This window comes from Astyanax mexicanus, chromosome 1, assembly GCF_023375975.1.
Source record: "Astyanax mexicanus isolate ESR-SI-001 chromosome 1, AstMex3_surface, whole genome shotgun sequence".
NCBI lineage: Eukaryota > Metazoa > Chordata > Actinopteri > Characiformes > Acestrorhamphidae > Astyanax > Astyanax mexicanus.
In genome coordinates, this window is record NC_064408.1 from 10,217,288 (window position 1) to 10,238,454 (window position 21,167).

At 38.5% G+C, this 21,167-nt stretch overlaps 1 protein-coding gene across 5 annotated transcripts in view; it reads left to right on the forward strand.

Moving 5' to 3' along the window:
- Window positions 1-21,167, forward strand: part of fsd1l (fibronectin type III and SPRY domain containing 1-like) — a 60,801-nt gene that overhangs the window by 12,227 nt on the left and 27,407 nt on the right. For 4 of the 5 annotated variants that reach the window (XM_049465178.1, XM_049465193.1, XM_049465199.1 and 1 more), the window contains exons 2-6: window positions 7,012-7,107; window positions 9,162-9,293; window positions 13,772-13,873; window positions 15,240-15,262; window positions 17,815-17,936. In XM_049465178.1, the coding sequence (XP_049321135.1) occupies window positions 7,012-7,107; window positions 9,162-9,293; window positions 13,772-13,873; window positions 15,240-15,262; window positions 17,815-17,936 (475 nt within the window). Of the gene's footprint in view, window positions 1-7,011; window positions 7,108-9,161; window positions 9,294-13,771; window positions 13,874-15,239; window positions 15,263-17,814; window positions 17,937-21,167 lie in introns of those variants that run through there. The other variant, XM_022665847.2, reaches the window with a different exon arrangement.

A 21,167-nucleotide genomic window follows, 5' to 3' on the forward strand; every position in this document is an offset into this window, starting at 1 on the left:
TCTGTTTTAGATTGATGGAATTGACTTGGCAGTGAATCCTACAGTATATGATATGAGGGGTGGGTGATGTGGCCCTAAAATAATCAGGATAATTTTTGCTATAACGATATTATTGGCAATATGTAAATAAAAATATTATATTTCCAGAAAATATTAATGCAAAAAAATAAACATAAATCTGTTTTTTGGATAAATGTAACAGTATATACCCAAATGTCTATGTTCATACACAGTACCTTACACAAAACCTTATTTTTGTATACAGTACCTGATTTATTTATTTTTTTTTATCGTTTTTACATTTGCTTTTATATGTGAAGAAGGCGGTCTAACAAAGTGGACTTTTCTGGGGAAAACAAAAATTAATACATGAAAACATTAAAACTACCTTCCTAGTATTGGGTACATCCTCTGTGGATGATTGGATGGGTAAATGGGTGGGTGGATGGGTGGATGAATGGTTGGGTGGTTGAATGGTTGGGTGATTGAATGGTTGGGTGGTTGAATAGCTGGGTGGTTGAATGGGTGGATGGATGGATGGATGGATGGATGGATGGATGGTCGGTGGGTGGGTGGGTGGATAGATGGTCGGTGGGTGGGTGGGTGGGTGGATAGATGGTCGGTGGGTGGGTGGGTGGGTGGATAGATGGTCGGTGGGTGGGTGGGTGGGTGGATGGATGGTCGGTGGGTGGGTGGGTGGGTGGATGGATGGTCGGTGGGTGGGTGGGTGGGTGGGTGTTTCGGTCGGTGGTTGGGTGGTTGGTTGGGTGGATGGATGGATGGATGGATGGATGGATGGATGGGTGGGTGGGAGGATGCGTGGATGCTTGAGTGGGTGGATGGGTGGGTGAGTGGGTGGTTGGGTGGGTGAGTGGATGGGTGGGTGAGTGGGTGGGTGGGTGGGTGGATGGATGGATGGTCGGTGGGTGGGTGGGTGGTTGGGTGGGTGGGTGTTTCGGTCGGTGGTTGGGTGGTTGGTTGGGTGGATGGATGGATGGATGGATGGATGGATGGATGGGTGGGTGGGAGGATGCGTGGATGCTTGAGTGGGTGGATGGGTGGGTGAGTGGGTGGTTGGGTGGGTGAGTGGATGGGTGGGTGAGTGGATGGGTGGGTGAGTGGGTGGGTGGGTGGGTGAGTGGGTGGGTGGGTGGGTGGATGGATGGATGGATGGATGGATGGATGGGTTGGTGCATGGGTGAGTGGGAGTATGGATGGGTGGGTGGGAGTATGGATGGATGGATGGATGGATGGGTTGGTGCATGGGTGAGTGGGAGTATGGATGGGTGGGTGGGAGTATGGATGGATGGATGGATGGGGAAATTCTTGATGTTTCAGAGCTACAGCTAATGCAGTTTAGGTACTAAGGGGGGGGGACAATATATTGTTATTGCGATATATATTTATTGTGTCATTTGTATCTTTTTGTATTGATAGGAGCATCAAGTAGCGATTACTGTATTGAAACATGGGCGCTCCAAACTCCCAAAACATGCCCCTCAAACAATTTCACTTACTAAAATTAGTGCTTAATTTCTCCAAGTGGTGACACTAATCACATGAATAGTAATCCTGTGAAACTGACACTAATAAATCCATGATAACATAGTAACACAGATGCATGAAAAATCACAGAGAATTGTCCTGTAATATATTGAGGATTGCAGAATTATGGTATTTTGATATCATCATTATTGTGGGCAATGTAACATAATAATATCATATCATGAGATGCCCAATGAATCCCACCCCTAGTAGCCACATTATACCTCTATATATAACCATTTATACTAAAGTAAATCTATTTTTTATTGTGTTATTCAGTTCAAATTGCAGTGTTCTGAGTCTGAGATTGAGTCAGAATGGACATTGCTCTGTGGATAGAGCGTCTGTGGGACTTCCGCATGAGTTAGTATATAGGGCAGGCTGAACAAGCCTTGGAGGATGAATTCACCACAGCGTTCTTAAACTGAAAATGAGCATCAAGTGCTGCGGACGTCATAATGAATTGGGTCAGAGTGGTTGTGCTGTTGTTTTATCTAATATAGCTCTGTATATAATTATAGATACTGATGTGTGTATTTGTTGTTCTCCATGGTGTAGATATCTTTTTCTAGCTGATGAGCAATGTGGACAAGAGGAGCCATTCATTTAAAATCTAGCACAGACCTCCAGCACTCTTGTTTTATAAATATGTGCATTTTGTTCCAGATTTCCATTCATATCCATGTCATTTTTATACAGAATGTTTAAAATATATGTGATATGTGGTATTTTCGCGATAACGATATTCTTTGCGATATGACAAAACACTGATTTAAAAATATATATTTCAAGAATAGACTACTGTAACAAAATTAAAATTAAATTTTATTATTGCATATGATATGATATGGCACACCCATAACTGAGATATTAAAAAATACAAGAATTTTATCAGATTTGTAACAGATGTCATTGATCCAGAATGTCATTATACTAATAATGCACTCCATATATCTCCATATGTCCAGGATTAGAGTAAAGTAAATTATACTGGACAGATATAATCTGTCTCTATTAGATATATAACACTGCACAACAATTGTTTTGCTTCTTCAACACTGTTAGGTGTTTCTTATAGATTTTTGGGTGCTGATCATGAATATCACATCAAAATGTACGTATCACGTACCGTTTAAGAGAAATCTTCAGTTTTATTATAATTTTTGCCTAAATTTATTGTCAAAAGAGCTGGCCACTCCGCAAAAAGTTAGTTCCAGGACAGAAAAATGTTGCACACGAACCGCTTGTTGAGCAGGCAAATATATTTTTGCCTCCTCTACACATAAAACTTGGACTCATGAAGAATTTTGTGAAAGCAAAAGATCAAAGAAGGCATTTTTGTTGGTCCCCAGATCAGACATGTTATGAGTGACAAGCGGTTTGAAGAGAATTGTTGGACCAACTTAAAAAAATTACTTCAATTGGTAACACATAAATAAATTAAGTTTTTACAAATTAAGTAAACAAGTTAGATCAACACAATTCCTTTAAGTTAGCTCAACGTAATTATTTGATTACTTTCAAGTTGACAGTTTTCATTATCTCAACTTAAATTTAAGGCAAATCAACTTAAATTATCCAGTTTATCCAACTTAATTACGTGCTTCATAATTTTAAAGTACAATGTAAAACATTTCAAGTTGTTTAAACTCAGCAATATAACTTCTCCTGCGGCCTTAAAAGGCTGAGTTAACTCAATGTGGTATTCTCAACATATTTGGTATATTATTATTTAACTGCAAATACTGACAGTATAATACTGGAGTAAACTCAGCAAAGAGTGAACTCTGTAGCTCAAAGCCAGCATACTGTGATCACAAGAAACACAGAATAAAGTTAATGTGCTCTTACAGCCCACAAACACTGAGGCCTGGCAATCAAATTATATTATAATATTGCACGCCTAGGATAAGGTAGCTTTGGGCAACAGACAACACAAAGATGGTAAGTAAGGAAGAGGCCACACCCAATGTGCAGATATATGGTGCCAGGAGCCTATAGGAAAGCTGCATGAACCAACACTCTAGAAAGAGCATTGACACAGGTAGTGACTAAAAGTTGGTTCAAATCACATTTTTTCATTGGTTCAACCAACATTTTTAAGTTTTCAGGTTGAAGTTCTCTGAACTCATTTTATTGAGTTATACTGGCCGATAAGTTCACTCCACTTAATAATATTAGTTTCCACTGACTAAAACACAGAATCACTTTTTAGAGTGTAGTTGGCCAGGAAAAAAATGCCTGGAAAGCCTTCAAAGACGTTGCAATTACAGAGCGGCAAACTACGTTGAAGTCGTAGACAAACTTCTCTGTGCATACCAGAAAATGAAGTGCAACATGTCACTCAAGAATCATTTCCTTCACTCACACTTTGACTTCTTCCCTGTGAATCTCGGTGCTGTCAGTGACGAAGACGGTGAGTGGTTTCACCAGGACATTGCTATAATGGAGAAACGATACCAGGGCAACGAAATCCGTCAATGCTTGCTGACTACTGTTGGACACAGTTGAATACTGTAAGTTAAATACAAAAGAAAATCAGGAGCAAAACATTTTTAATTCTGTTGAACTTAATGGCTCATGCGGAACATAAACGTGATTAAATAGGTAAACATATAAATGTCTATTTCTTAGAGTTCCTATGTGATGCAGTAAAACAAAAACTATATTTGTGCATACCCTATAGGTAGCTGTCACAATCAACTAAAACTTTTCAGGAAGCAAGACTGTTAAAAAAAATTGTTGTGCAGTGTAATGGGAAATAAGAACAGTGTGAATTTTTCTTTTGCCAAAAACAGCTAAAAAGTAGAACCCTTTTGTGATAATTAGGGGTGGGTGATATAGCACTCTGTGTATATCATTCACGATATTCAAACACGTTGGCGACATTATATTGTGTGTGATACGATATGGCACACCCCTATCCACAATAGAAATTTGTGTCTACAAACTTCTGAAAAATGATTTTGTCAGTTAATGTAATGTCCCTGTAATAAACACCGGTCAATATCAGATGTTGTAAATAATGTTTGTAATGTTTGTTTTAAAAAAATCTAATCACTGTAATTGAGACAATAAAAAAGGTAATTCCGACTTTGCATCAAAGATTTTCAAGCAATTTTAGTGTCACAGCCAAATTTTGGGTCAGACTTTAGTCTAATAAAAGTCTTTTCAGAGTCCTCTTGTGTATGGTTAGCATACGATTTTAGCTTTTTAAAGTGAACGCTGGAGTAAAGGTGACCGTGGTAAGGCCCCTATACTGAGTGATGTAGTGATTGTGTTTGTTAAACAGTATGAAATAGAAACAGCTCTGTGACACTGTGAGGTGTTCAGTTTCTCTCTTTCTCTTTCAGCAGTTAAAACACCCACAGCCTGTGTACTGGCTGCTTTTAGCATTAGTGGAGGTTACAGTGATGACTGTAAAGGTTCAGCTGAGGTTCTGTACAGTGTGTATTATTGGTGTTAGCAGAAATAGTAGTGGCCACTCGGATTAATTCATCACTCTTTAAAACGCAGGGATGTACCTACTGTACGCTCTCAGCTAAAAAAAAAAATAAACAGTGCTACATCCTGAAATCAACAGCAACCTTTTTGTCATTTTTACTTCACTGTTTTTGTGACGTCGCAATTTCCAAAGCATTTACAAATATCTGAATATTCAGCTAACGGGTGTTTTCTCCATCCACTCAGGCTAAAGTTATCAGAAGTTTTCAGTTCTAACAGCTTTTTAAACGAGCCACTATGAGGCACAAACCCTCCTAACATTATATTATATTACATTTAGTGAAAGCTTTTATCCAAAGCGACTTACAAATAATGATGTACATAGAAGTTCAAGACAAAAACATTTTTAGATAGGGCCTAAATGCGGTCAAAGGGAATTAGTTGTATTGAGGAGGAAAGGAGGGAAAGAAGGAAATGAGGTTAGAGTAGTTAGTTTGTTAGAGGTTTTAGGAGATTAAGTGCTCTTTGAAGAGCTCTGTCTTCAGGAGTTTATTAAAGATAGTGAGAGATTCTCCTGATCTGGTAGTAGAAGGTAGTTAGTTAGAGGTGTTAGGAGAGTAAGAGCTCTTTGAAGAGCTCTGTCTTCAGGAGTTTATTAAAGATAGTGACAGATTCTCCTGATCTGGTAGTAGAAGGACGTTTGTTCCACCATTGGGGAACTCTGTATGAGAACAGTATGGATTGTTCTTTGCTTTGTGTGAATGTTTGTTTGGTAAAGCGAGGCGACGTTTACTGGAGGAGTGCAGCAGACGGGAGGTAGAATAGACCTTCAGGAGTGAGTGCAGGTAGGAGGGAGCTTCTCTGTCATCTCTTTGTAGGCAATCGTTCAAAGAGCTTTGATTTTAATGTGAGCAGCAACTCGTAACCAGTGGAGCTCAATGAGCAGTGGGGTGACAGAGGCAGCCAATAGGAACAGAGTCTTTAAATGTTTAATAACATAAAACACCTCTCTTTCTCATTGTAGCAGAAAGAAAGGTGGAGAAATAAAGTAATGAGAAAATTAGTAAACTAATGTTATTTTAATAAGTAGGCAATATAATAAAATACCATAACAATTTAGGAGCAGTGCAGATCATCATAAAATGTCATCATAGTTTGGGTTGTATTTAGTAGGGATACACTGATGTGGGAATTCTTGGCCAATACCGGTATCTGATATTACACATGCATATATGTAACACAGTTAGCATCCCCTGGTCTTTTTTTGTGGCCTATAATAAATACGCTAGTATCAGTATGAAATATTGGCCATATTGGCTAAAGTTGAAGATTAAAAAAAAAGCAGTTATTGGCCGATACCAATATAAATCCGATATCATCGCGTAGCCCTACTTTTTAGGTCTTTCACATAAATATTGTGACTTGCAGTAAGTGGAAGCTGGTAGATAAGTTTTGTTACTACAAACTAATGCTCAAAGGACACTATGCTGGCTGTGTGGATAAGTGTTTGGTTTATATCAATGAGATAAAGGTTGAACTGGATGAATGATGAACTGCATGGATTCTGGTTGGTTGCCAAGGAGTTTTTAGTTGATTGCTGTAGTATTGCTGGGTGGTTGGTACGGTGTTGCTAGGTTGTTGCGATGATGTTGTCAGGTGAGTATTGTGCTATCTTAGGTGGTTGTTAGGTGGTCATGATGATATCCCAGGTGTTTGTGGTGTTCGTAAATGGTTGCTATGGTATTTTAAGTGGTTGCAAAGTTGTTTCTACAGTGGATGCCAAATTGAAGTCCAACATTTAGCTAAGTTGTGTAAAGTAAGTAAATTTGGCCAAAAAAGCTGTGTCCAAAAGCTTTTGATTCCTAATTTTGCTGGGAGTGCCAAACGTCGTGCAGGACTGCAATGATATGCTTTATTTTGTGTCTGGGCCCTTGGAATTGGTAGTGGATTTCTATCTCAAATCTAAAATGACAGTTCGAAATTGAGCTGAAACTTACAAAACATCTTTTTTTTTTATTTCAGGAGGCCCTACAAAGGATAATCGCCACTCTAGCAAACAAGAATGAAGAGCTCCACAATTTTATCGAAACGCTGAGTCACTTGTTGGCTGGAGTTCAGGTGAGAGCTTCTAAGTAGAAAATGTCAAAAATTTCCACTTTTTCCTTCAGAACAGCTTAGCTTAGCAGTTAGCATTGGCTGTGGATATATATTGAGAAATAAGCTAACACTGAGACCAATCTCTGTGTGTAAAATCTGTTAATTAGCACAGACTATAAAAGGACAAAAATGTTCTGTGTTCCTGTGTACTTGAAAAAGGCCTAAAATACATTTTCACCCATTGCCGACAGAGGGTACAAATGAACACACACACAGCTTGTCCTTGTTTTGGCATTAATAGAATAAGACTCTTTATAGGGCTATAGAAGATATAGAAGTCCTCCAGTGCTGTGTTCTCTGAAATGATGGTAATATTTGGGACCTTACAAACACTCTTGTTGCTGAATGCAATCAAATCCTCACAGCAGTGTTCCGAAATACAGTAGAACACCTCATCTTTTACTCCCAAAAAGCAGAATACCCTCTTTTAAATACCCTTCATTTCAGGAGAAACAATGAATGAGGTGTCCCAATATTTTGACCACTATTGTATCGAAGATACAGTACAGTATTCGGATACCTGCTAGAGCATTGCTATGAGGATTTGATTGCATTTAATAATAAAAGCATTCGTGAGATAAGGAAGTTGGATGGTCACCACCCCTCCTCATCCACAACTCCACAACTTATTCCATCCAAAAGTACTGGATGGAGCTTCAAATATTATCAACCAACACAGTTCAACTGCTCTATAGCACAGTGCTGGGGGGTTTATACCCCTTTAGCTAACCCACACCTGACATTAGGCATGGTGTCAATAGCTTCATGTTTATTTTCTGCTCCAGAATTCTATTGGCAGTACATCTCTACAGGGATTACACAAGCTGTAATGTGCATTTGCAGATCTGTGTTACCAACAGTTATGCGAGTTACGGCATTGAAATAAACGGTGTTACTAAGGCCGTTACATTTTTCAGTAACGAGTAATCTAACTAATTACTATGACTGTAACTATAACGCAGTTACCATTTCCAACACCCCGTTACTGCACGAGTCACAAGGGAGAGGAGGATGAAATCAGGGTTTCTCAAACGGGGGGCCGCGGACCACCGGGGGGCCGCAAAGCACCCTCTAGGGGTCCGCAGGCTCATCCTCAGAGGAAGACAGTTGTCTGTAGTGAGCACCTTAAATCAGGGATCTCAAACTCGCAGCCCGCAGAGCAATATTTTGTGGCCGGGGACTTTAAATCAAATTTTAGTGTTAGTGCGGCGCGCCCGCATCCTCTCCCCGACCACCAGCACATATCGCAATAGTAACGCAGTAGTTACTTTTACTGGTAACTAGTTACTTTTAGAGTGGAGTAACTCAGTTAGTAACTTTTTTGGAGGAGTAACTAGTAACTATAACTAACCACTTTTTCAAAGTAACGTGCCCAACAATGGGTGCAACTTAACCCTCCTATTATGTTCATTTGTCAGGAACAGCAATTTGACCCAGTGCATGTTTAATTGTCCAAAAGCAGAGTAAATATTTTTACTCTTTTTAAACTATTCTATTAATATTTAGTGCAATGGTGTTCCTTACCTCCAACAGGTAATGCTTCAATTATGATAATTCACTCGTTTTTCATTTAAAAAAAATACGTTCCAACCTTTTTAATGTTTGACTACTTTATTACTTTTAAAAGACCAACATCTAAATAGTCAATAGTCTTACATAACATTGAAACGTAGCATTGCATTTTTGTTTTAGTTTTTGTGCTTGCGGGGGTGGTTGCAAAAATGTGAGATGAACCATTTTCATGTTATATGTTGATTACACTAATTAAGGCAAGCAGAAGACGTTTCACACTATATAAAAAAATACTTATAACTATTTTTCCTAGATCTTTAAACTTTAAAATGGGTCAAATTGACTCGTAACATGATAGGAAGGTTATAAAATAGCAGAATGCATTAATTACAAAAGAAGGTTGTTATGTACAGTATACACAGTATGTGATTTTACTGTTCTTGGTTGATGAGTCCCATCCAGTTCCATTTTACCAACAAATAATCTTTGTGCTGCTGCATCAGGTCAACTCCAGCCAGGTGGTGTCTGACTTGGAAGAGGAATTCGACACATTGTTCTCCATCCTGGAGGAGTCCAAGGAGAGTATGACCAACACCATCAAACAGGAGCAGGCCAGGAAGTCACATGAACTGCAGGTAATAACAGTATCTTGTAAACACTGATCAAACTCATAAAGTGCTGTATTTTTATATAGGAGTGTGAAAGTGGTAGCTTTTATAATAAAGGGGACGATCAAGATTACGAGCCAATATAGTAGTTACCAGTAACTGCTGCTGCTGTGTGTGTGTGTGAGTGTGTGTGTGAGTGTGAGTCTGTTTACTTGGAGTTTGTACCCTTTGGGCCAGTCAGGGTGATGTCATCCTGCTGCCATGGCAGTTCTGTGGCTGCTTTCTAAGTCCACTGAACAGAGACAATACCAAAGAGTGAAATTAGCCCAGATAAGAGATTACCCATCAGAACCCGGTCCATTCAGCACACACACATGTATACACACACAGAGACTTCTGAAGCTGGTGTTGATTTGAGTGTGTTATTTGTAACTTTCAGTGGAATATACACTGACAAGCCACATGTCACTAAACAGGAACTCATTTTGTGTCCAATGAAAGCCAAAGGACGCCACACCAGCCTGTGGGATATGTGTGTTGGTTCTACTGCATTGAATGTAATTTCTGCCAGTCTTGGATGCCGTCGGTTAACACATTTATTGCGTGTACACGTGATGCTGTGGGCCCTGTTTTACACACTGTGCAAGGCATGCTGCAATGCTCATTGCTAACTTACACCCCATCAGCAGTCTATTTTCACGGCTTGCGCCCTTAAAATAGCAACAGAGTTTACAAATATATCTATGCTGAAGGATGTGGTGGTCTGGAATCGAGATGTGTTCAGATAAATTTCTGATATATTGCTATCTAAGCAACTGATAACACAGGTGCTTCAGTCACTGATTAAAACCCTGACAACAGTCAACCATCAGACATACATTGCTATTTTGGTAGAGCAGGTGCATTGTGTTCACTGAACACACCCGTGCAAGGCGTATTGTTTGCGTCCTTGTAATAGCAAACACACACTAAGGCCACATTTCTAAAATAAAATTTTTGCTCAGATCAGATTTGGCTATCTTGACGGTTCTAATTCACAAATGTAAGTGATCTGTATCTGTGTGTAATGTGAACGAATCTGTCTCTTTAACGCCTTACACACGCACATTGATACCTGTATAAATGTTGCCTTCTTCACCAACAACAAAAAAAACACATATTTGAGAGACGACTCGTAGCTTTATAAAGGTAAATGGATGAATTTGTAAGCAGCTCATATGTGGAGCATCTTTTGCTGGAGTGGAGAGTAAACAGCTGGTTTGAAGTTCATGTTCAGGTCGAGGAGGTGAAAAAAGGCCAGGTGGTTTGCTTTTGCTGTTTTTTGCAGCCATAGCTGCACCAAGAGATGTGTGGTTTTGAGAGAGAAGCACGTAGCGCATGCATAAAAGCAAAAAGAAGCATTTAAAAAAATCTGATTTGGCATGTTCACACGAAAAAATCAGCTCTGAGACGCATTGAGCAAAAAGTCAGATTTGAGTTACTTCAGCCTGGTAATGTGAACGTAGCCTAACACACCCTGAATCCATCTGCGCGGTTGACAGTTCACCTGTAGATCACTAAATTCAGAAATCAAATATCCTTCCAATCTGCACCCAATGTTAGCCACTCCAGCTCCTATAGTTCCCTTCACATTGCACATGAGCACACTTGTTAGTGTTCAACCTCACTCACAAGATAACACCTCACAACAAATACAGCTGTTGGCATTCCCAGGCTGTCCCCTAAGGTAACACTTCATGACAAATGCACTTACTGCTGTACTCTGATTTTTGGCATGTCTGTTTGAGAAGATAGTATTCATTTAAGCCATTTAGACACTGGCTTAAAAAAAGGACTTTCAGATTTAGAATCTGAAGTCAAAAGTTTCAGCAATTGGAATGTAGTTAATGTTTAATTTGAGTGTGTGCATTTTTGCAGTCTTAAATAAAGTATTGATTTCATTTGCTGTAATATTGAGAGTGAGTCATTCTAATAATGCACTGTGGAAGTATGTTAGTAAAAGTCATATTCAGGCTGTCAACTGCCATCCCCTGTTTCAGCCCGGCAGGAAGAACCTGAGAAGGGTGAGACCGAGAGGAACAAATGCTGAAAGGGAGAGGGGAAGAAAGATAGAAAGAAAAGAGCGAGGCTGAGTGTGAGAGTATGTGTGAACACCCCTGGCTTCAGATGAAGGGCACAGTTAAACAGACAGGAATCTGATGTGTGTTCTGATAGGAATCAGAATGACAGTTAACGGCTATTTCTTATACCCGCTGATCTCAGTACCCCAAGCAGCGTCTGAATTGGCTTCAACAAGTAGTACATTATTTTTTACACTATATAGTGTAATTGGCAGACGACGATGTTAACAGTGAAAAATAGCGATGGACGATGGGGGGGGGGTTAGAAAATTAGAAATAAAAACTGACATTTACTATAGACGAATAAAATATATACGTAAAAAAGGAAAAATAGGACACTTTAAAAAGATCATAAAAATGTATTCATAAAAATAAAGAATTTATATCTTATAAAGAAAAAAAATAATAATTAAAAATGATTACAAAAATAATTAATATGGGACCTTATTTATTAAAACGTTTTTATTTTATTTTTTTTATCGCAATGCCGCGCGCGCTTTCCTTATGACTGACGCTAAATCCTTATAACTGTTTGATCCAGCTGTTAAACTGTTATATTAATACCATTTAAATTATTTCCGTTTCTATGTTTTGAAATTCATTAAGATTATATTTTTGTCAACATTTTGGGTTTATTTTCGTTTGTTATTTTTCTAATAATAATAGAAATTACATAATTTATTTTCTTTTGTTCATTTTTTTAATGGTGTGAGTAACAAAAGTAAGGCAATAGTTACTTTTACTCGTAATTAGTTACTTTTATAGTGGGGTAACTCCGTTAGTAACTCAGTTACTTTTTTGGAGAAGTAACTACTAAATATAACTAATTACTTTTTCAAAGTAACGTGCCCAACACTGGTTGACAATGAGCAAGTTTCCCAACACACAACGAGCAGGCTTATTCTATTTGCGTGAATAACATGTAATGTTTAAAATTAATACAGACATGTAGAAAAAAAACGAAGACAAGCTGTAACCTAGATATAAATAATAATTTACTGATAATAATAGAATAATAATAAATAATGTAATAATATGCCAATTAGGCATATTTGTAGCAGGCTATTTTAATTTTTATCCCTGACTCTAATTCATATAATTCAGTTATATACCTCATTTGATCTTTTTCCGTACAATCCCTGCTAAAGTTTTAGGTGAAGGAGACCTACAGAAGGTCAGTGCATGTTTCTGGAAAAACAAAAAAGTGGGCGTGGCATCGTGATGGTTACCATCCATAGCTATGGTGGGTCATAAATGACGATAGACGATTATATCGTCTATCGGCACAACCCTAATAATGCCTTATAAGGTGGCTATGGGAATGAACGAAACATGCAATGATTTGACGTTTGTCTCTGTTGGGCGCCATGATGATTTTAATGTTTATATCAGTATGGGTTAATAAAAAAAACATTAACATTGAACAGAAGTTAAGATTTGAGTAACACTCCAGTTCAGTATTTCACCATGTGCTCCAGTAGAGTCCTGAAAACATTGAACCAACCTTTTAAGCATGGTGGTGGTAGAATCATGCAGTAGGGCTATAATTCATCAGCACAACCTTAAACCAACACCTACATACATGTATAAGGTAGAAACTTGGATACAGTTTGGTGTTCCAACATACTGATGGCTTTTATAACTTGAACACAATTAGGTGTAAGTGTGGGTAACATACAGCCCCGCAGTGTGTCGCGGTGTGCCGGACCGCGAAAGTGACTGAATTAGCTAGCCAGTTAGCTTACCTGTTCAGGAGAAAAGTAGTAGCTCTGGGTCGGTCTTGTAGTTTATTTGAGCTCTAAATCTCCATCGTTCGAACTCACTGCCAGTATTCACTCTTGTTATATTCCTGCTTTGGTCACTGAGCTTTTTTGAGACATGCTGAGGCTTTTTAAGCTGTGTAGCAGCTGAGGTTTAACTGAACCAGGTCTGCTAGCTCCTTTGCTGTGCTGCGCTCACTGTGCGTGCTGGCAACCTCGGTGAGCGGAGTTAGTGTTGGGGAACGAGCAGCAGGAGGAGTCAGAGGACAAAACAAACACAAAACCCGGGACGGAGTGCACATTTAAAATAGGAACGTACTGCTGAATCCCTGCTGACAAGAGCTGCCAGTGCTTTCACTTAACATGTTTCCTTAATATCTGATGATACATCCTGATCATTTTATCATTTACTACTGAAAATTAGTTACATAGTGGTCCTTTAACAGGAGGATCAAGGTTGTTGCTAATAACATATATCCCTTATTACGCTGATTGTTAGACCTATAAAATGCTGTGGTAATTTGAATAAATATATTTAGACTGTTCTTATACAGTTGTACATAGCATAAGTATATTAATACACAACTAATGTTGATTTCTTGCTTTTCTTTGGCTTCTCTCTCAGAATCAGCTGACTCAGAGCACCAATGCTCTGGAGAGTGCAGAGGAGCTGCTGGAGTTCGCAAACCACGCCCTGGATATCAAAGACGAGGAAGAATTTACTAAGGTAACTTCTTCAATCTCTCACTGACTGATCTGTGATCTTATTTCTTTCATCTGTTAATGAATTCCAGTATCAAAACAGAGGCAACTGCTTTTAGATTCCTAAATTTGCTTAGTAAACAGTTATGCTATAGAATAATATTCGATTCGGAGCACAGAATGGTGTAAAAATAGCCATGCTGGGGGTGAACGGAGGTGGGCAATTCAACAGAAGTTTGTACTCAATATCATGTTTTACTGAAACCCAAGTCCATTTCATTTCCAAGTCCTCCTCCGATACATGTGAAGTCAGCCATCGCTTCTTTTTGAGCTGCTGCTGATGCAGCATTACCGAGCAGCATCAAAGCGCGCTCGGAGGAAAGCGCAGTGACTCGGTTCTGCTACATCAGCTCACAGACGCCCTGTGCTGCAGACATCACCCTTTAGAGTTGTGGGGAGAGAGCGCCATCTACCCACCCGGAGGGAGTAGGGCAAATTTTGACCTCTCTGAGCGCCGGCAGCTTGTTGGCAAAGCTGCTTGAGCTGGTGTTCGAACCTGCGATCTCTCGCTCATTGTGGCAGCACTTTAGACCACTGGACCACTCTGCGCCCAGAAACGTTTTATTTCTTAACACAAGAAGTAGATACACAGCGCTGTCTCTGTGTCTGTGTGAGTGACAGGGTGCTGCTGCCTGAGAAGCGCGAGAGGGAGGGGGAGCACGAGGAAGGGGGGGCAGGAGTTAACACGAGGTAACCGGTTAGCATGGCCTCCATCCACATGGTTGGGCACATTCTTGTAAACACACGTGTTGAAAGCTGTGCACCTCAGTCCAGCACAGTTTTGCAGTGCAGATATTTCCAGTTACAGCTGAATTCACGCTTTTAATCCCAGAAAAACGCTTTTATTTACCATTTAAAAAGCCATTTAAATGCCTGATTAAAGGGACGATTACTGTCGTTTTGCTGTTTTCCTCAAGTTTGGAGTTAATCAGTTCGGACGCGAGACAGTGCGCGGGTGGGGGCGGGGCTTGTGATTTCATGTGCCCTGCATTGTTTAATAGCACGATATATATCGTCAAAAACAACCTTTGCAATATAATTTTTTTCTGATATCGTGCAGTCCTATTTCATTTATGCTTTCACTCACAGCTTTTGAAAATATTTATGTCCATGATGCGTTTTTGATGCTTCCAATTGCAAATGTATATTTCTGTGTAATTGTGTGAGAGAAACTGTGAGTTTATCTGTGTGTATGTGAAAGTGAGTGTGTATACAAGTATCCATTGCTGAGCAATAATGCATGCTGACCCTTCACCTGCATGGCTCTACTAACGACCCCTCTTCTTCTCTCCTCTTCCTCCCTCACTCTCGCTCCCTCTTTCCCCTCCAAGGCTGCCAAACAGATCAAAGATAGGTACGGTACACTCTCCACTATTCTCTAAGCACGCCTGCTGTGTTTACACAAGTGTGTGTTTGTGTGTGTGTGTGTTATACATGGCTGTTTTCTTTTTTAAACTGAATTTATTTTTTTGTCTTTTATATTAGTTCTTATGTCACTGCTATAAGTGGTATAGATGTTATGTTGCATAGAGCCTGCGTACATATGTGTGTATGTCTGGATATGTGTTTATATTAGGGGTGTCACGATCTCGATATTTTATCGAAATCGATCGAAATGAGGTCATGGTATCGTGTATCGAAGTCAAAAAGAGTATCGACGATCCCTCCCGCGCGCACAGCGCGCTACGCAAATGGCGCAGCACCAACACAACGCATCCTATTCATTTCAATAGAGAGCGCCGCTGCATGAGCGCAGCCCCGCCCTCAGTTCTGCTGTGTGAGAGGCAGAGAACAGAGAAACTGAAACTGAAAACAGGGCTTTCAAGTTTTGAGTGTCGGCGGGAGTGTGATCACTGGTTTTTATCTGTCCAACGGGGCGAGGGGGGGCGGGCGTTGTGCGCGCAGGTTTAGTTTTCTGTGTGTGTGTGGGGGGGGGGGGGAGGGTGCGTGTGAACTCGCTGAAATGCGTGTGTCAGTGTGACTTGAGAACGCTGACTATAGATCACAGTGAGGTGGATTAAAAATCTTAAACTTATGATTGACTACACCTGTTGCTTCATTTGAATTAAAAAAACATCTTTCTCTCAGATAAAGTTAATAATATATCTTTCTTAAAGAAAAAAAACTTGTAATTCTCAGGGACCGAGTCTTATTTTTCATGTTTAACTGTTATAGTAGGATAGAGTTCAGTTTGTTAAGGCTTTAATTGTTCCTTTTTTTTAATTTTTTTTTTATGTTGCACGTTGCAGTTTTAATAGTGCACACTGTTGCTACCAAAAAAAGTCACTAGATGGCATTACATATATATCTTAATAAATAATAATAATAATAATAATAATAATAATAATAATAATAATAATAATAATAATAAAAATAATAAGTAATATATTATTAAAATTTTATGAGGCATAAAATAATAAAATATAAAAATATAATAAAAAAGAAAATCGAGAATCGAATCGAATCGTGACCCTCAAATCGGAAATAAAATCGAATCGAGGGTTTAGAGAATCGTGACACCCCTAGTTTATATATATATATATATATATATATATATATATATATATATATATATATATATATATATATATATATATATTTGTGTGTTTTTGTGTTTTTGTGTGTGTGTGTGTGTGTGTGTGTGTGTGTGTGTGTGTGTGTGTGTGTGTGTGTGTGTGTGTGTGTGTGTGCATGTTTATATGTAGCTAACCCCAGGGAAAGTGACCTTTTGGTCAGGGTGTGCCTGGACCTGTGAGCCTGTGTGTGGTTCAGAGGCGGGTTGTCAGTTATGTCACAGTGCAGTTAGTTATTATCAAGCTTTTATGTGCTATATATCTGGCCTCTGTGTTGCACAAGCATTTTAGAAGACTATTAAATATTGCACTTTGTCAGAAGCTTTGGCTATAAAGCATGTGCTGTGGCTTCAGAATGCTCCATAAAATATATAATGTGATTGTACTAATGAGGCTTGGCATTTAATCTGTATTAATAATTGTATAAAGTGTACAATTTGGTTAAATAGGGAAAATGAATTTTAAGTAGTGCTTAATTAATTATACTATGTCAATAATTACGTTCAACACATTTGACTATAATGTCATGTGAAATTTTATTTTTTGTGTAATGTACAGTACCAGTCAAAAGTTCCTCATTTCAGTTTTTTTTTCTTTTAATTTCCTACATTGTAATTGAATACTGAAGTGATCCAGACTATGAAGAAATACATATGGAATCATGTAGTAACTTAAAAGTGTTAAACAAACCAAAATACTAAACCTCTGAAGCATTTAGGTGCTCTTATCTGGGGAGCTGTTAACTTGTGGTTTCTGAGGCTGGTAACTCTGATGAACTTATCCTGTACAACTGATGAAACTCTTGCTCTTCATATCCTGGGGCGGTCCTGATGAGTGCCAGTTTCATCATTATGTTCCTGGTGGTCTTTGCGACTACACTTCTTGCTATAATATGGATTAGAGCTATTCACTGTATACAAACACATTAACTCTTGACAAATTCAGTACAGCTGTTAACCGAAAGCCATTTTTTGAAAAATGCCAAGGTGTGCAAAGCTGTCATCTAAGCAAGAGGTGCTACTTTAAAGTATGAAAACTATAAATCAAACTGGTTTGTTTTTTACTAAATAATTACATTTGTTGTTCTTCATTATTTAGATGACTTTAGTATTATTCTACATTGTGGACATTTTTTAAAACAATGAAAACACTGAATTTAGGGTGTCCAAACTTTTGACTGGCACTGTATACATGTATACACAGATAGTATGAGTATAGTATCTGTAGTATTTATATAGTAAAAAACACTATTTGTTTAATAAAAGAATATGGAGATATGACTGTCACTGTGCCTCTAAATTAAATAAAACTGTTGCTCCTTTTCTGCTCTCAGGGTAACAATGGCTCCGGCCTTTCGCTTGACCATGAAGCCCAAAGCCACAGACAACATGACCCACCTGATGGTGGATTTCTCCCAAGAACGGCAGCTTCTCCAGGGCCTCCGCTTCCTTCCAGGTAAGTTGGGACAAAGATGGGAGATTGTTTTATGTGTTTCAATGAATGTTAATGTATATGTTGGTGATCAGAATCAAATTTAGTCTTAGTTTAGTTTAATATCAGCAATAGTGAAAAATAGACATTTCCCTGCTGAAAAAAATGGCTGAAGACCAGCTTTTTTGACCAGCTTGTCTGGTGTTTGATGGCCACAGTGTTTAAAAAAAAACAAGTAATCATGCGAAAAACATGCACTATGCTGGTCAACAGCTGGTTAGCCAGCTACTTTACCGATATCCGGCGTTTTGCATTTGATTTAGGTCATTATAGTCATACTAGTCAAATGTTTGTCCTTAAAAAACTATGTAATTATATATGATTTAATTCTCACTTACAGCTCAGACATACTGTCAAATGTGTGTGATTCAAATACTTTGTAATCTGTGTTTGTAAGTAGATCATGTGTTGATGTTTTATATTAAAGTAGAAAAGTTACAATTGGTGGACTTACATATATATATCGTCTATAAAAATTGTTATTGTAAAAGGTCTAGATATTGCCACTGGGGAGATGAGTAAATTTGACTGACATTTAGGTAATGCTGGGGTACGATATCTGCATATTATACATTTTAGCAGTTTTAAATAGGAGATGTATTTCTCAATTTCTGCTGGTAATTAAAGTTCATATATTGACATCATCCCCAGCTCCTACATTACTCTCTAATAATTACAATTTAATATCATATAAAAACACATAAAACAAATACACTGGACTTCTATGAGTAAGTGAGACCCTACAGCAAAATTCTACAAGTGGAGGTAGGAGGCCTAGTTTTAGTGAATCAGGAGTCCAGCTTGCAGGGTATTGGCCATTTGTTGGAAGTGATATTTGAGCCCGCCCTGCTCGTGTCTGTGTATCCAGTTACTGTTAGAGGCTTCTGATGTAACAACAGTCTGTTACAGTGCTCACTGGAGACAATGCAGGCTGGGAACTGAAACAGACAGCCAGCAGTTTGTTAACCAGTATGGACCTATATTAGTGCTATATTAGTGCTGGGTGGTATGACCAAAAATGTATATCACGGTTTACATCACTATATATCATGTTATTTTTTATTTAATTTTATTTTATGTATTTATTCTCTTTATTTTTGTATTTTTAGTTATTTATTTATTTTTGCATGATAAAGAACACTAAGGCTTAAAAGTTTCTTTTTTTTTTCCTAAAATTTTTACATGGCTTATTACCCAACCCACTCATTAGGACTCCCCCTATCACTAGTGATGCCCCAACACCAGGAGGGTGAAGACTAGCACAAGCCACCTCCGATACATGTGAAGTCAGCCACTGCCTCTTTTCGAGCTAGCATTACAGTGTGCTCGGAGGAAAGTGCAGCGACTCGGTTCTGATACATCAGCTCACAGTTGCCTTGTGCTGATCGACATCACCCTTTGGAGTGATTAGGGGACAGAGCGCCATCTACACACCCAGAGAGTGCAAGGCCAATTGTGCTCTCTCAGGGCTCCGGCAGCTGATGGCAAGCTGCATGAACAGGATTTGAACCGGCGATCTCCTGATCATAGTGGCAGCACTTAGCTTGCTGAAAAGATTTTTAACACTTTAAATTCCTATAGTCACAACTTTTATTCTTAAGGAAATTATTCAATGCATAATAATCTTTTTTGATTTGAGGAGCTATTTACACACTTCTGTGATACCATGAATTAAAACAATACACAAACATTTATTATTATTTTTTAAATATATTACACATTATTTTGTTCTGTATTATTATAATTGAGTCCATGGGCTTTGCATCATCTTGGCATCAGGTCCCACTCCTCTCTGGACTGGTTCCTTGCTGTGTACTGCATGGTAAGAACATGTTTGCTAAGAACAAGTACAGAGGACACATTAAGAATCTCCTCAGGTTATTCCAGGGCTGCGTAATGCTGTCAGAATCCATAAACCCACAGCAATAAGAAGCGCGTGTGTGAGGAGGACGATGAACGATGAATCTCCTGCATGTTCAGCCCTAAGTCTCTGTAAGCACAGCCAGTTCTCTGGGAATAGGAGTAAACGAGGGGTTCTGACAGATCTGGACTGACTGATGAGGAGCCTGCAATGCCGAAACTTTAGAATTGGAGGTGAACAGAAGTGGACAGAATAGGAGAGAAACAACAATGAATTCTTATATATTTAATCTATATATTAATCTCTAATCAAATTAATAAATCAACATTTATTTAAAAGACCAGTAAGAAGTTCTGTATGCTAAATAACAAAGAAGCTAGCAATAATCTTGCTAATAAGTAAAATATCCAACTAAACTAAACTCAAAATGCTAATCTAACGAATTCTAGAAGATCAAAACAAAATAGGTACAAAAATAATAAAGTAATATAAAAAAAAAAACGCAAATATCCCAAAGTAAATAAACTGCATCTGGGCGACGAAACCAAACAAAGAAATGAAAAAAACAACAAATTAAGAGCCACTAAAGTTGTACTTATCTCAAAGCAGCTTTACCAGCGCTATGAGACAACACATAGAACAGAAGGCAGTGTGACGGTTCTAGTAAAATAATTAAAATGTAAACAGAGCGCCATGTGCCACGTAAAATCACTCCAAGGTCCCCTATTTCAAAGTTTCCTCAGTATTCATATGCCAAAAATATTAAACCATGATTGTTCACGAGTCTCAAAACACAAGTCTTTTGCGTCTGCGACTTAAGTTCGACTCGAATTTGAGCCGCAAACTCGAGTCCCCATCTCAGATAAATAATATAGCATAAAATAATATAATGCAGCAAATAATATTGCAGAATATTTAGTGGATGCATATAAACTGAAAACTAAAACTTATATTATACAATAAATACACCTAAAGCTTCACAGTAAATAATAGACTACTTTTAAGGCAGAACAGCCCTATTATCACGATATGGATTTTTAATATCATGATATTTCTGAGTCACGATATATTGTATACGATATAATATTGTCCACCCCTAGTGTGAATTTGCATATCTGTGTTAGCAATGGGTAAAACTTATAGTAGCTGAGTGCATTTGTTCGAGGGGGTGATCTATGTATGTACAGTATGTATGTATGCAGGATGAGCATGTGGACATGTGCAATTGAGCAGGCAAAGGTGTGTGTGTCTGTGTGTGTCTGTGTGTGTCTGTGTGTGTCTGTGTGTGTCTGTGTGTGTGTGTTGGTGTGTGTGAATAATTCTCTCCACAGTAG